The following is a 14,718-nucleotide window of genomic DNA, read 5'->3' on the forward strand; positions in this document are numbered from 1 at the left end:
TCGCTGCTAGTGGGCAAAATTCAGTGTACGAGGGATGATCAAAAAGTTTTGCGAAATTGGAATTTCCGCGGGCTACTATATCCGATCTTCGATTTTCGATTTCCGAATTCTGAATTTTGTGGCGTTAGGTAACTACACATGTCAGTGACTTATGGTGAAAAGTTTGGCCATTTTGAGCAATCGGTCAATTTTTGACAGCTGTTTAGCTTGGACAAGATTTGTACAAGGTCTAGTGGACATAACTTATCTATTTTAGGAAACTATAACTAAAACCCTCACTTTTAGAAACAGTTTAATGGCTGTTGACCACCTTTTTCCCATAGTGCGGCCAGACCCCGGGAACGCTGAGAAACACTGTCAATACGGATTGACAATGCGCAATATTTGTCATTTTTCATTTCTCTTTGATTTTTCATAGTGCTCGGTTGTCCTCTAGCAGAGTATTTCGCCGGTTTCCTGTGTTACTTAAGCAGCACGTCGTCGATAGTGCAATCGACCATATATCGACCCCGGTCATCGCGTCTCAGAGGGTCCGAAAAAAGGGTTCTCGTCGTCTCCAGTAGAGGATGCTGCTGAGTTGTTGTCGCGCGAGTCGAGTTGCTCGAAGGTTATCTCTAAGGGGCTCGTCCGCCACCACCACCTACCGTGCGCGAGTGCGCCAAAGAGACCATCACTGAACGTGCGCTGGATGCTAATTCATTGGGTTTTCCGTAACAAGGTTTGGAAGACAGGTTTGCATCGATTACTGCCCCCTTGTGCGCCTTTTGCTCCCGTGATCACTAGATTATTATTGTGTGTAGTGTGTAGGGCCCCAGCAGAGTGCGCATTACGTTCTATAGAGAGCACCGCGACCGTAGTGTGACAAACACACAGTTCCGGAGGGGCGTCCCGCGTTGCGCGTGTGTGAGTGGACAACGTACCATATGACCGTACTTCCGCAAGGGGGTGTTCACCGCGAGGCGAGTAACCTGGGTGCGTGCGTTCGTTCGTGATTCGTTGCCTTTGTGATCGCGCAGCCTGCTATTTGGCCGAAAACAAAAAAGTGATTTGAAACACCTCGCTCGCGGTTCCAGTGTGATAATGTGCCTCTTATCGGAACGGTCCCGAAATCAGCCTATTCGCTCCACAAAGCTGCTGCGTACGTCCGCCGGACAGCATCATCCGTCTGCCGTGCGCCGTATGTGATGAAACGAAGTGGTGTGCACTCCGACGACGAGTATGGATATAGAATCGGATGGCTCGGAACGATGGGAGGACTTTTTCGGTAAGTGACCCCCGGGGGGGTTTGGTTTTCACGTCAGGCACTAAATTTACACCCGTAGCAGCGACCTTTTCTAGCGCCAGCCCACGATAGCCCTTCGCAAATGCTGATAAAATGGATGTTAAAAATCATATGAATCATACGGCGCGCCGTGTGACCTGGCCGCTAGAGATGCAGCAGCTAGAGCTAGAGTGAGAGAGAGAGAGAGATCGGTGCCCGATGCAGGCGAGCAGGAGACGGCACCACCATCGGCAGAGCAACGTACAGTATCGATGTTTTGTCGCTGGAACGAGCCCGCCAGCAGAACGATCGCGATCACCCCGTCTGCCCTTCGTGGGCTCGGGAGAGGGTGGTGGTGGCGACGGCGGGGGCTTGTGGAGTACAAAAACCTGTTAAACTTTACCTCCCCTGTGTCCACCGCACGCCCGGTTTAGTGGGTTTTAGTATCGCGCGCTCGCGCAGGGGGCGGCACACTAACTGCAGCGTGTCGTCGACGCGACGTCGTCGTGATCTCATTTTTCGCCCAGAGGGAGACTCCGCGTATACGGGGACACCACCCTATTCTATGCGCGCTCGATCGTGGGGTCGCAGCCGGCCTGTTCGGTGCGCAATGTGCCCGTTGTGGATCGGTCGAATTCTGCCACACACAGCGCGCCACTTGGTGCTTTTCCCATGCCCTTTGGGGCGTGATTTTGGTAAGTTTCCCCCCGGGGTCCTCTCTTTGTGGAATGGCCAGCATCTGCTGCTGCTCCGAACGACGAATACCGAACCAAATGGAACAAGGTCAGCCAGTCGGGCGTGGAGCCGCGGGATCGATACATTAAATCACCGACCGAAGGCGGGGAGGTTCGTAATTAGTAAAAACAGATCCCGCTTTTGTGTGATGGTGCGCCGCCAAGTGGCCACCGGGCCAGACAGTGCGCGAACTCTGATTGAGCATCTTGAAAGTCTCTTGAAGCGGCGCCGGCGGCCGGCGACAAGATGTCGTCGTCCTTCGGCGCACGATGCATATGATTGATGGTCGTGTTTTTCGCAGCAATCCGAATTGGGTTCTCCAACCTCCCGGTAAAATGGCCTTTACGCGCGCTGATCATTCGGGGGGGCCGTAAAACCCCTGACTGTAAAGCGTGTGCTGATTACTCGCGATCTCGGGTTTCAATTCCAATCCGTTTTATGGTGGTTTGTTTTTTTGAAACGCTATTAAAATTGTAAAATCGTTTTCAGAGTGCGCGCGGTTCCCTTATAAGGCCCCAGTGGCCACAGAGTGGTAGGTGTGCGCGCGGCTTCTTATGGACAGGCCAAGTTTCTGTTTGCATCGACTGTTTGCCATCAAACACTTCCGCACGGTAGTGACGCTTCTGGTGGTGTGTGTTTGCCCCGCTGGCGATGTCTGCCAGGCGGTCGGCTCGGTTATCAGGCCGTTGCTGATAATGGTGCTCTTGAAAGATATCTCCCCAAAAAAGCCTGACGAAGCCTGCCCCACTCGAGACGTTCTACGCACGGCGCGTTGTGGTTTTGGCCGGACGAAAATTCGTCTGATTTGTCCGCCTGGAGTTATTTTTACCAATAATCTATCGAAGCGCACGGGTTCACTTGTGCGCAGTCAGAGGAACTCCGCTTCTTTCTCCGTCGATCTGTCGGGTGCGCCGCGGACAGCGTGATTATGCTAAACAAATGATCCAGTAATTATGCGCCTGCGCGTGATAATTATTACCGCGTAAGTGCGGCGCCGTGTCGTCAGCGCATGACGATCGTTTTTCTTGACGATCCAGTGGGGCGCCCCTCCAGACGGCGGAGTGGAGCTTGACGGGCCACTATATTTTAATCGGGTTACAATCGTTATAAAAGTGTCGCATAATTTACGGCACGTCGGCAACCGAATAAAGGACGACGGCGAACGCGGCAAGATGATGCAACAGGCAACAGGAAAAGAGTCCGTACAGAGAGTTTCGTATTAAATTTTCGGACCACGTACACCGCAACGCAACCCGCAACGGAACGGGGACCGCGTGCCAAACGGGCTCTCTCGGTGTGGAAGATTTACTGGCGGCACCGGCCAGCCTGCCAGTCGGCAGTACTAGAAACTACACTCTCCGGGGTCACTGTAAACGGGGGTTTCCTGTTTCGCGCTTAGGGGAGCTTAATGCAAAGCGCGCAACGCAGACATCTCTGGCGCAGCTCGAGGAGGGTCTGTTGCCGTTTTCTATCACGTGCGCCTATCGCGCAGGGATCTTGGCGCCAGCGGGCCTGGTTCAGGATGGCGTTGTTTTGCATTGATAAATCGGTCCATTAATTGCTGGCCCGGCGGCGGGATCGGCGGGAAAAGGAAAGTGGCCACCACTAAACAGTGTCTCGGGACCGCCCGGCCCCGCCCGGCCCCGCCCGCCGGAGAGTGTAATGTTTCTATCGGCCCCAATTAGTGTCAGCGAAATTGGCCTGCGAGAGGTGAACGTCAGCATGCTGGTACTAAACCGTACGTTTGCGCTTTGGAGTACAGTTCCAGTTTCTGCCGAAATAATGAACCTCACAGCTCATAAGATTTAAGATGAGACGTGTCCGCGCGTATATCTCGGTACCAATTTGTGGCAGCAGATGGTAATGAACTGGGTCCTAACTCAGTCTCAAGAAAGCAGATTAATTGCTTTCGAGAGAAAGATCCTTTGAAGAATCCTTGGTCCAGTGAAAGATAGAGAATTTTGGAAGATCAGATAGAATAGAGAAAACTATAAAATATTTGATAATCCAAAAGTTTCTGTCATGATAAAGAAATTGCAATGGGCTGGACACATTGTACGGATGGATGAGTCAAGGATCCCAAAGAAAACGCTATTGGGAAAGGTGCACGACAAGATTCTAGTCGGTAGGCCAAGATATAGATGGGACGACAGTGTTCGCAGAGCCAGCGAGGACCTGCTCGGCATTGGAGACTACCGAGAGGACTGGAGAGGCGAGACACAAGCGGCCATAGCCCGGATCGGGCGTTCGCACCAACTATAATGATGATCCGCGCATTACAGTAGACGTTTGATATTCCGGTCACTGTCGGGTGTCGCGTCAAACGTCCTCCTCCAGCTGCCTGTGTTGATTGAAGCGCGCTCTGCATAAGACCGCACTGACTCACGCCGGGGGACCGGGTGCATTCCCCGGTAACAAGATGCAGGAAACGACAATCCCCCGGTGCAGTGGCGCGGTGCGATGCCGATCCTCATTCTTTCCAATCTCCGTGTGCACACTCCGGCAGTGGGATATTAAGATTTATGCAAGCGCGCAGCGAGTGCCATAAGCCGCCGCGCTAGTTCCGAGCGAGAGAGAGATCAGCTTTGCTACGAGTTAGCGGGGCGCCCGTCGTGAATGCCACACAATGATGCACCTCGTCACGCGCGCGCCAACCACGGCGATAAAGTGGAGAAGATATCGCGCGCCATTGTGGGCGTGCGCCACACGGTTGTGTGAGTTACTACGGACACCAAATCGGGGCCCACATTTTGGTGTGTGCGATGCGCTCTCCCCGCGTAAAGACACCTCAACCGCGCATTAAGTGTAGCCGACTGCGTGCATTCACTTTTGCTGCGATCATATGAGCCGCGGCAGCATGGATCGAGCAAATGGATTGGTGATAATGGGAGCGGCTGTCGCGATCACTTCCACTTCCTATCGCGCGCAAAGGGAGCACAAACCTTGAGGACGAGTGTCGCGATAATATCGATAAGAAAGGTGGCGCCCAGACCCGGACCCGAGCGGGCAAACAATTACGAAATCCGTCCCAGACAGCGAGCTAGGGACAGGTTACGTCGCGCTGTGGCGCAAGAATACGTTCTGTGGGTTATTTTATTCCTGGAACGGTTCCAGGCACGACAAAACATCATCTTACGGGTGGCCGCGTCTACATTGCGTACGGTCGTTATCATCTTCCATTGTGTGTGGCCCACCACCGCCCTTGTGGCGCGTTAGTTTGCGTGCGACCACCGCGCTATCGGATATGGATAGCGTGATAAGAATCGGACAAACGGGCGCCCCAGTGCTGCGTAGCATATTAGTAGACCCCTGATCCCCTGATGTGTGGTTGGCGTGGTGTTGGCGGCTACTAACCCAGACGTCCAATCAGGTCGTATACTAGACACCCCCTTAGAGGAACTCAGAACACTTCAGTCAGGGACTGGTTCCGGCAGCCATTGCAATCGATTTTTCGACTCTACACACTCGAAAACGGGACGTGCGCCGTGTGTTAGGTGCTGCTGTTGCGAAGGTGATAGTAGGCAAGTGTCCCACAGTGTAAGGTGTCCCCGGACCCCGGACCGGATGCAGCGTGGAGCAACAAACAAGAAACTTATCTTATCACGGGTGTTGCAGCTTGCAAAAGCGCGCTCGCGTCTATCCGTGTCTCTCGAACGTGCTTTCGCGCACAGCAAGCCGAGCCGTGCGGTGCCACAGGCTGCCCTCTAGCCGCCCCGCCACATTAACGACACTTTACCATTAATAATTAATATTATTTTTATTGGGCGCGCGCGCGCGAACCGCGGGTAATATCCGGTTATTATACGGAGTTATTTGTTTAACCGTTCTTCGTCGTCGTCACTGAACTCGTTTTGCTCCGCGCCACTCCTATGCTGCCCCGGGGGAGAAAGAGTTCCTCCGGGGGCGTTGGGTGCCGAAAAAGGTGTGTGGAGCAGACGACTTTTGAAAAGGCGGCTACCAGTTTCCGATTTCGTCGTTGTCGTCCTGTTGACCGCTTGTCAATCCATTCCGCCGTTCCGCGGTTCCGTTCCATTCTCACTCACTCGCTGTTGCTGTCCGCGGTGAAGTGTCTGGTTATGAAATAACACCGAAAAAGATCCGCAACAGCAACCTGTGTGTGTGACACTGGCCCTGCCGGATTGTTCGTGACAGGAACATGGTTTTCATTAGCTAAATGACGTATCAATCAGTGTAGGGGACGAAAGGCCGCTCGGGATTGATTTCCCCGGACACGGATGTGCGCTTTGGGGGGGATTTCTCGTGACAAACGATTAGGGACAGCGCGTGCCTAGCTTTTGTTTTGTAAAGCATTTATTTATAACAAATAATGCTCACTCGTTATCTAATGAATGATAACCGGGAACTGGGACTGTGTGATAACGTTACCCCGTTTTCGGCCGCGAAAGGCACCGGAACAATGCTCGTTCCCCGCGTGTGAGCGCTGAAAAACGATGCGCTCCCGACAATATTAGGCCCCCTTATATTCCGCCTGGCTGGCTGGCTGGCTGGCTGGCTGGTAAATTCATTAGCTGCCGCTGCAGGAAACCAATAAACGTGGTCGTACTTTGCTCAAGGAATGTTCGTGCTTCACACCACTCCGCGTGCTCCGCGCGGCATAAAAGGTACTTTGCTTGCGTACGCGGGATGGAAACGCCCAAAAACGAGATGCGCCGCCGCCGAAAGCGCTTTCCTGTGTTTGGTGCACATTTTATGAGTGTCTCCTTTGCCATCAAGGGATCGATTTTTGATTGGCCGCCACCGCCGCCGCCGCGAGTACTTTCGGACGTGGGTCATAAAGATGCGGAATCTGCGATCCGTTGCCTAATTGAGAACCGGACGGTCCCAGGTTGGGCCGGCCATTCAAAGTGCCTGGCCCGTCGCGGAAGAAATTACGGACTGATGGCCGAGGCGGGGTGCAAGGTGGTGCTGAACCAAAGCAGCTGAATCCGTTCCAAATTCCAGTGGTTCGCGGTGGTGTTGGCTCTAATTTTAGACTTCCCCCGGGCTAAGTGCGGTTCGGATTTGGTGCTCCGGCGGTAGGAGCTTCAACTCCTAATGTCTCCTTCTTGATTCAGACACACACACTGCTGGTGGGGTAACTCGATATCGGAACCACACTTTTGGACCCCCGGGCTGCCGGCTGTTGACAAAATGCCCGTGCACGTGGCCAGTGAAGAGTTAAAACTGGTGTCCCATCTAATGCATTCTCAATGGGACCGCGCCTGGGAACGGTCGGCGCACGCGACAGCGCAAAGTCGTGGGTCTGGTCGCCATCAACCCGGCGTGACACCCGGCCCGGGATCCGGGGCGATAAAATGTCGATCGCCCTTTACGAACCTGCGCGCGGGTGCGCACACGGCAACGGGGACCCCTTGCTGGATGCTCGCAGACGCGGATGCTTTTCCTATTTTAAGAGCAGATCGGATCGGGACAACAGGAGAGTAGTAAACGAAAAAAAAACAATACTAATCTTCATCTTCGCCAACTAATGGCGCCCGGAGGGGGTGTGTCATGATCATGATATTTTCGGCCCAATATTTCCCCCGGGGGACCTCGGCGATTGGAGGATGTGGTGGATTCTAAAAATGGGTCCGCTTGCCGCGTGAGGCTTTTTGTGAGTCGGAAAGGGAACTTTTAGTGGAGTGACAAAAGTACGCAAACCTCTTGCCATCCGGACACGGACACACCGTTCGTTACGTGATCAGGTGAAGGAGTTTCAGTTTTGAGTAAGTCACAGCACTGACTCTAGGAGAAATGGTGGACCGCCCATGACACAATCGAGGTTCCGCGTGGGATGCGTCCCTTTCGGGTGTCGCTTTCGATATGCAGCAGTTTATCAGTCTTCCCGGGCGGGCGGACTTCAGGTGTGGGATGTGTGTGATAGGGAAAACAAATTGGAATCCGCCGTTGGCGCGCGTTCGGCCCGGATATCCGAGGAACAGCATTTCTTTATCTATCGTCGGCAAACGACACTGTAACGACCGAGACTACCCAGAAAAACCAATAAGATCAAGACCACCCCCGGTATGGGGGGGTGAACGCGGAGTGTCCGCATTCGGGTCGCAGCGAGAATGAAGGCGTAAAGCAGCGGCCGCCGCTACACGCGCATAATGGATGCGATGCGGTGTGGTGTCAACAAACATAAATATGTGAATAAAGTCCGGGATAGATATGTTGGTGGTTGGGTGTTGTCGTCGGCGTCGGTGTCACACCCCCCGCAGCGTGTGGCGCAGGGGAACCGAAAATACACCACCGATCATTGCCCAATATGTAAATCAATCGGTCCCCGCGGCGGTTCCGAAACCGAAAGAACCTTTTTGTTGTCCGAGCTCTCCGATAGATTCCTAAATCTCTCTCTCGCTGGTTGTGTAGTGGCCTTTACGGCGTGTCGGTGTTACCATAAAATGCGTTTTATAAGCAGCGGCCGAATTGAATTATTTCGTTGTTTTCCCTTCGGTCGATCGCGCCAATCTTTTCGTCGTGGGTAGCTTGCTTCGATTGATTGATAATTAAATTTCTCTCTCTCGCTCCGCGCTTGCTTCGATTGCAGGAAGTAGCACCGACATCGGCCCCTCGGTACTCGGCTACTTGGATACGCTGGCGGAAAACTTTAGCGAAGAGGCGAAGCAGCTCGTCGAACAGTCGCTGGTGGTGAACAATGGCACCGCTGACTCACCACCGCGGACCACGAACAGTGTGGCCGCCCGTGTGATGACCAAAGATAAAGTAACAGTCAGTAGCGCCGTTGGACAGCCGTTGGGCTACGGCAACGAGGCCACCGGCCGCATCGTTCCGAAACCGAGGAGAGCGACCAAGGCGGCCCCGTCACCTTTGACAAAATCACTTTCTCCACCGCGTGCTGCCGGCCATCAGCGATTCTGCTGGAACCCATCGCCCACGGTGCAGCGTTTGGTGGCTGGCGCGGAAGTGGCCGGCACGGAAGAAACGCAGCCCCAGCTAGAATGTAGCAATCGCCAAGCGACACTAAATGTTGTGCGCAAACACGCACCAGCAGCAGCAGCAGTGACCGGCGTGTCGTGTCACAAGAATTTGCCACTATCGAAAAGTATGGCCAAACTAACGCACGCCAACAGTGAGCAACTGTTCGAGGACGACGACCACGGGCACGGCGAGCTATCGAAACGGCACGATCGCCAACTTTCGCCCCGGGCAACGGACGTCTGCAGGCAGATGGACGGGCGCGAGGATCGAAACGGGAATCCAGCAAACGGTGCTGGTGCTGGTGGTCATGATGATGATGACGATGATGATTCAGGTGAAATGCAGAATGTCTCGGCGTTGCAGCGAAAAATCCGCTCCCTAACGGTGGACCTGGAAAAAACCGATGCCGAAGCCGATTTGCCGTCACCGAAGGGGGGACCCTCATCAACCGCGGCCGATACTGACAAAGCGATTGCGCCGTGTGATGCAAATCAAGAGGACACCTCCGTGGTGCTGTTGCGTAGAAATTCCAGCGAACGAATCGATCACTCACGACGGGATGAGCCCGGCGGTGGCGGCAATGCGTTCGTCGATAATTGTGTTGACTTATCCGAGCATCGCAATACGGTCGTGGAGGCACGCAATCTTTCCATCCGCCATCCGACGCCAGACGGGACGCCCGATCGTCAGCGACGCAGTAGACAGGAGCCTCAGCAGCAGATCTCCTGCTCCAAGCGGAGAAACGACTCGAACCGAAAGCACCCGCCGCCTGTGTGTGGTGAGGCCCTTTCCGATGGCACTCCGAACCAGTCGACACCGAGCCTGGATCTGGCCGCCGGTAGTTCCGGGTACTCGAGCAAAGTCTCACTGGTGATGGTGTCCCCCGGGACACCGGTGTTGAGTTCGCGGCCCCTCTCGTCATCGTCCCTGTGCTCGTACTCATCGAGCACCAGTTCCGGATCGGAGGGTCGCCTGGTGGGTGGAAAGTGCAGTGCACCGTCCTATCAGGCGAGCGTCGAAAGTTTGGCCGACCACAGCGAGCCGGAACACCGCGAGCTGAAGGGCGGTGGTGCAGGGCCGACCCCTAGCAGCGCCAGCGTCCTCGGTGTGGTCGTGGGTTTGACCATGTGCGAGCGGGCCGTTCGGGAAATAATCGATTCCGAGAGCAGCTACGTCAAGGACCTCGGTCAGGTGATAAGAGGGTAGGTAGGCACCAGACACACGGTGGCGCTTCTTATTCTGACCTCGCTCTCCCTTTTCTCGCTATGTATAGCTACCTGGAAGACTGGAAAGAGCGGGCCTGTCTGAAGTCGGACCAGCTGAAGGTGTTGTTCAGCAACATTCAGGAAATTTATGATTTCAATTCCAAACTCCTTAATCGGCTGCACGAAGCGAAAGGCGATCCGATGCGGATTTCTAACTGTTTCATCGATTTGCACGCGGAATTCAGCTGCTACACCAGCTACTGGTAAGCGCCGCACGCCCCCTTAATTCTCCTGGAACACCTGGTGACAACCTGTGGCTCCATGCGCCTTTGTCCGCTCTCCCACAGCACCAGCTATCCGGAAGCGATTTCCCTGCTAACGACACTGCTGCAAGCCACCCATACGAACGCGCTGCTGGTGTCGACCCAGAAGCTGCTGAAACATACGCTCCCACTGGGCTCGTATCTGCTGAAACCGGTGCAACGGATTCTGAAGTATCATTTGCTGTTGGAAGTAAGTTTCAGGGACGCAATCGCAATCGCGCAATGATCGGTAATCATGATGGGCCATGATGATAAGTCACTTTCTCGGCCCATTAGAGAGACCCTGGCCATTGATTCCGCTTCGGCCTCGACAAGAAGCATGACTCACGCTCCTCCGTCACCGATTTCAGAACCTCCGGAAGCACTGCGGCCACCAGCAGGTGGTGCTGGCGTACGAGCTGATGAAGCAAGTGGCGCACAACATCGATCAGGTGAAAACGAAGCTCGATCAGCACCGGCTGGTGAAGGAACTGGCCGGCGTGCTGGACGGTTGGCTCGGCCCGGATCTGTCCGTGCTGGGCGATCTGCTGCACGAGGGACGCCTGCTCGAGCAGGGCAAGGCCCGGTTTGTGCTGCTCTTCCAGACGATGCTCATCATCACGAAGCCGAAGGAAGACAAAAGGCTCCAGTTCCGCGCCTACATACCGGTACACTTGGTGGCCGTCCGGCCTTGACGATTCGCTGTCGCCTCTAACCTGCGCTTTCTTTGCGTTTTCCAGTGCAAGAACCTGATGCTGGTGGAGCATTTGCCGGGTGAGCCGGCCAGCTTCAATGTGATTCCGTTCGACGATCCGAAGGGCGTGATGAAGCTGACGGCACGGCACCGCGAGGAGAAACGGGTTTGGACGCAGCAAATCAAACAGGCCATGCTCGAGCACTACGATATTCCGAAGCGTGCCAAGGAACTGGTGCTGCTGTTGGGCGATGAAGATGGTAACACACCTGACCGCTACTACGGCGGCCATCATAATTTGACATCCTTTTCCCTTTTCGACGCTCTTTCAGAACGCTTCACGGACAAACCGTACTGGAAGCGGCCCACCAATAATTCGCCCGTGCCCGAGTACCTGGAACGGCGCCAGCAGTTCCGGCGCAGTGAGATGCGGATGCGTTCGAAGAAGAATTTGCTCAAAAAAGATTCCTCCACTTCGCTCGGCGTTGGCGTCGGCCAGCAGCAGCAGCATCGTGGTGCTCTATCCACCCCATCGTTTCGGTCTTATTCGAGTGAGTTTGAGTGTGTGGCCACCGCTGGTCACCAAGAATCCACGGCGGTCGTCGGTGGTGCTGAGCAGCCAACGGTCACGGCCGTCACGGAGGGCAAAGCACCGGCGGATGAGTGTAAGTGCGATGCGGTCAAGAAGCAGCTGCAGGAAGAGATAAAACACCACCGGCCGGAGAAGGGCTCGAAGGGCGTGCCGATTAAACCGCCACGGCGCCGCACGGACTCGGTCAATGTTGAAGAGGAAGAGGAGGAGCTGCTGCTGTTAAAATCCCTAAACGAACGCCGCAAGCTGACGAATCCGATGCGCCGCAACAGTAAGGTGTCGAAGGAAAGCCTGGCGGTCATCAAGGCGTACAACAGCACCATGATTCCGAAGCGCATCAGTGAGATGCGCAAACGCAGACCAAAGACACTGACCGGCAGTTCCACGTTTTACACCGATCTGGATTTGACAGAGGATGTCACTAACACCGCCAGCACCAGCGCTCCGGTGGATGTGTTGCCCTCGTGCCATGAGTCGGAAACTGCGAAGCCAGACGACGCTCTGGCAAAGGTTGGTCCCACAGGAAGAATGCCACAGACAACGACCCCTCCACCACCGTCAGGTGACGATAAGAAGCTTCTTCGCGAGCACAGTGCACCCCCGGCCGTGTCCTCTAAAGTAATGACCCCAGGTACAACGCGGCAGCAGCAGCATATGAAGGACTCGGAAATCATCTCCAAGCTCCTGTTGGACGTGGAACAGTTCAATAAAATGTTCCACAAGCAACCGAAAAAGAAGTCTTCATCCGACACGGTGTCCTTGCGCCGCCATGGCTCCGTCGGCGAACGGAAACCGGAACCGCCCAGCACGGAGCCTCCATGTGAGGAAGATGGCAATCGCGGAGTATCTCCCGCTCCCGTGGCTATTCAGCGTAGCGTGTCCGAACCGGCGGCTCAACCGGACTCGGAACCGATCTACGAATCTTTACTACGGAACGTACACGTCCCGTACAAGTATGCTCCCCCGGCACTGGCCCGGCACTCGTTGCCGTGTGGTGAAACCGGAGGCAGCGTCTCGGATCCGATTCTACCACCGAGGGTAGGTCAATCCGGAGCAGCAGCAGCCGCAGGCACGGCAAGAACACGCCCGGAATCGGATTACGTTACGTTGGCGTACTCGGAACTCGGCTTGCTCCAGGGAATCGCCCCAGAGGACCCCGATCTCGAAGCGGTGGAGAAGCGTGGGGAGAAGGAACGAACCACCCCGGGTCAGTTGTTGCGCAGCAGTGACACCAACATCAGCTACCATCGAGAAGTGGCCGAGGCACTAGCCCGGCCTGGCACCGAAGAGGAGGAACAACAGCCGGACGGTGTCGATGGCGTACCGTCCGACACTCGGTCGGAGATCGTGCATTCCTACGAAGAGCCGCTACCGGCGAAGGCCTTCGAGCGGCAGGGCAGCCTCAGCATGAAGGGTAGCCCCGGTGGACAAAAGAGCATCCTGCAGCGATTCATTTCACTGCACACGTCACCGACCGGCACGTCGTGCGGTAGCGACAGCAATCTGCTGCGCTTTCCTCCCCTCCAGCGGAAGCTGTCCGAGCCGAATGCCGCTGGCGGACGGTCGACGGAACTGGGATCGCTTGGACACATCTACAAGCAGGGCAGTATGGATTTGGGTTCCCGCATTGCGCACCTCGACTATGCCGATCCGCGGACACTGTTCCCCACGCACGCACCCACGGCAAACGGCGCTGGGAATAATGTGCTTATCAACCGGGTATCGATGCAATCGGTGTCGTACAACGCGCTGGCTTCGGGGGAGCAACAGCGCGACTCGATGCTCGCTTCCAGCTCATCGTCCAGCGAGGGCAGTGTGTGCGAGGACCAACAACCGGTGCTCGCTCTGAACGACGACGAGGACGACGAAAACTGCTGCTTCTACGAGCGCACCGTGGAGGAGTGTCTCGAGCACGACTTTCGCGATTCGGCCGTGTACAGCGGCGACGACAACGATCGGCGAACTGGCGGTGGCGGTGGACACGCGTTCTACGAAACGCCGTCCGATTCATTCTTGAAGACCCCGCCGACGCCGCCGTCGCCGCAAGGTACCTTTGGCGGACATCCGCCGCCTATTCCGGCCAAACCGAGCCACCTCGGGCTCGGTCGAACAAAGTACCGGCTAGAGCCGGGTGTCGTCCCGGTCCAGGGTACGAGCCCGGACCCTTCTTCCATCAATCCGAAACCCAGCAGCAGTCGCGGTTGGGTCCTTCAGCAAGTCAGACGCTTTCAGTGAAGAGGCGCGTGGCGCTGGTAAGCATTAACCCGACTTCCTTCAAGTACCCCTTTAGTGTTTGTTTTGCCATTCAGCATTTTTGCGAGCCGTTCCGTATGTGGTTACTATTACGACTACTACTACTACTACTGATCGACTGCGATCTTGTAGCCAAAGAAAATGAGAGAAAGAGCTATCGGTCGGTCGGTCGAAAGGGTAACAGTACGGGGAATAATATATCATGTATCTCTCTCAGATAGGTCCTTTGTTTGCGTGTGTCCCATCCACCCATCGCCATCGAGTAAACCAACTCCCCCTAGTGAATTAATTAGTAAAATGGAATCCCCCAAGCTGTCTCGTGATGCTAAAAGCTAACAGATGCCTGTTCCCTAGCATTGAGCGCCGCCATCAAAGGACTTCCCCATAGGTAGAGAAAGAGAGAGAGTGTGTTAGGTTAGGTTAGTGGCAAATTCCTCCGCACCGCAAAACGGATCGTTTTGCGGATCGGTACGGATGCGCACGGTATTTATGTTGTTGTTTAAGATTATTTGTTTGAATTCTATCCACCCCCGAGTGGCCCGGCACATATCTAGGGAGCGTGTAGCGTATTTCTGTGAATTTACTGAAAATAAACGGAATAAGTTTTACATTGCGTCGCGTCTCGGAGGCAACGTCCCCGAACGTTCCGTTTCTTTCTTTTTCAGGCCCTCCTTCGAGAAGTGTCACCTAAAAATGAGAAAATGGCGAGACGAGAACCGAAAACGAATGCGATC

The 14,718-nt window shown here is 55.0% G+C and overlaps 1 protein-coding gene across 1 annotated transcript; it reads left to right on the plus strand.

Moving 5' to 3' along the window:
• Nucleotides 1-1,218: 1,218 nt before the first annotated feature.
• On the plus strand, nt 1,219-14,537 carry LOC128279175 (uncharacterized). The gene is made up of 7 exons (XM_053017895.1): nt 1,219-1,264; nt 8,547-10,140; nt 10,212-10,406; nt 10,491-10,656; nt 10,817-11,113; nt 11,186-11,399; nt 11,472-14,537. Exons 1-7 carry the CDS (start codon nt 1,219-1,221, stop codon nt 13,964-13,966), a joined length of 5,007 nt encoding a protein of 1,668 aa, XP_052873855.1. The 3' UTR covers nt 13,967-14,537.
• Nucleotides 14,538-14,718: the final 181 nt, after the last annotated feature.

This window comes from Anopheles cruzii, chromosome 2 (genome assembly GCF_943734635.1).
Source record: "Anopheles cruzii chromosome 2, idAnoCruzAS_RS32_06, whole genome shotgun sequence".
Classification (NCBI taxonomy): Eukaryota; Metazoa; Arthropoda; class Insecta; order Diptera; family Culicidae; genus Anopheles; species Anopheles cruzii.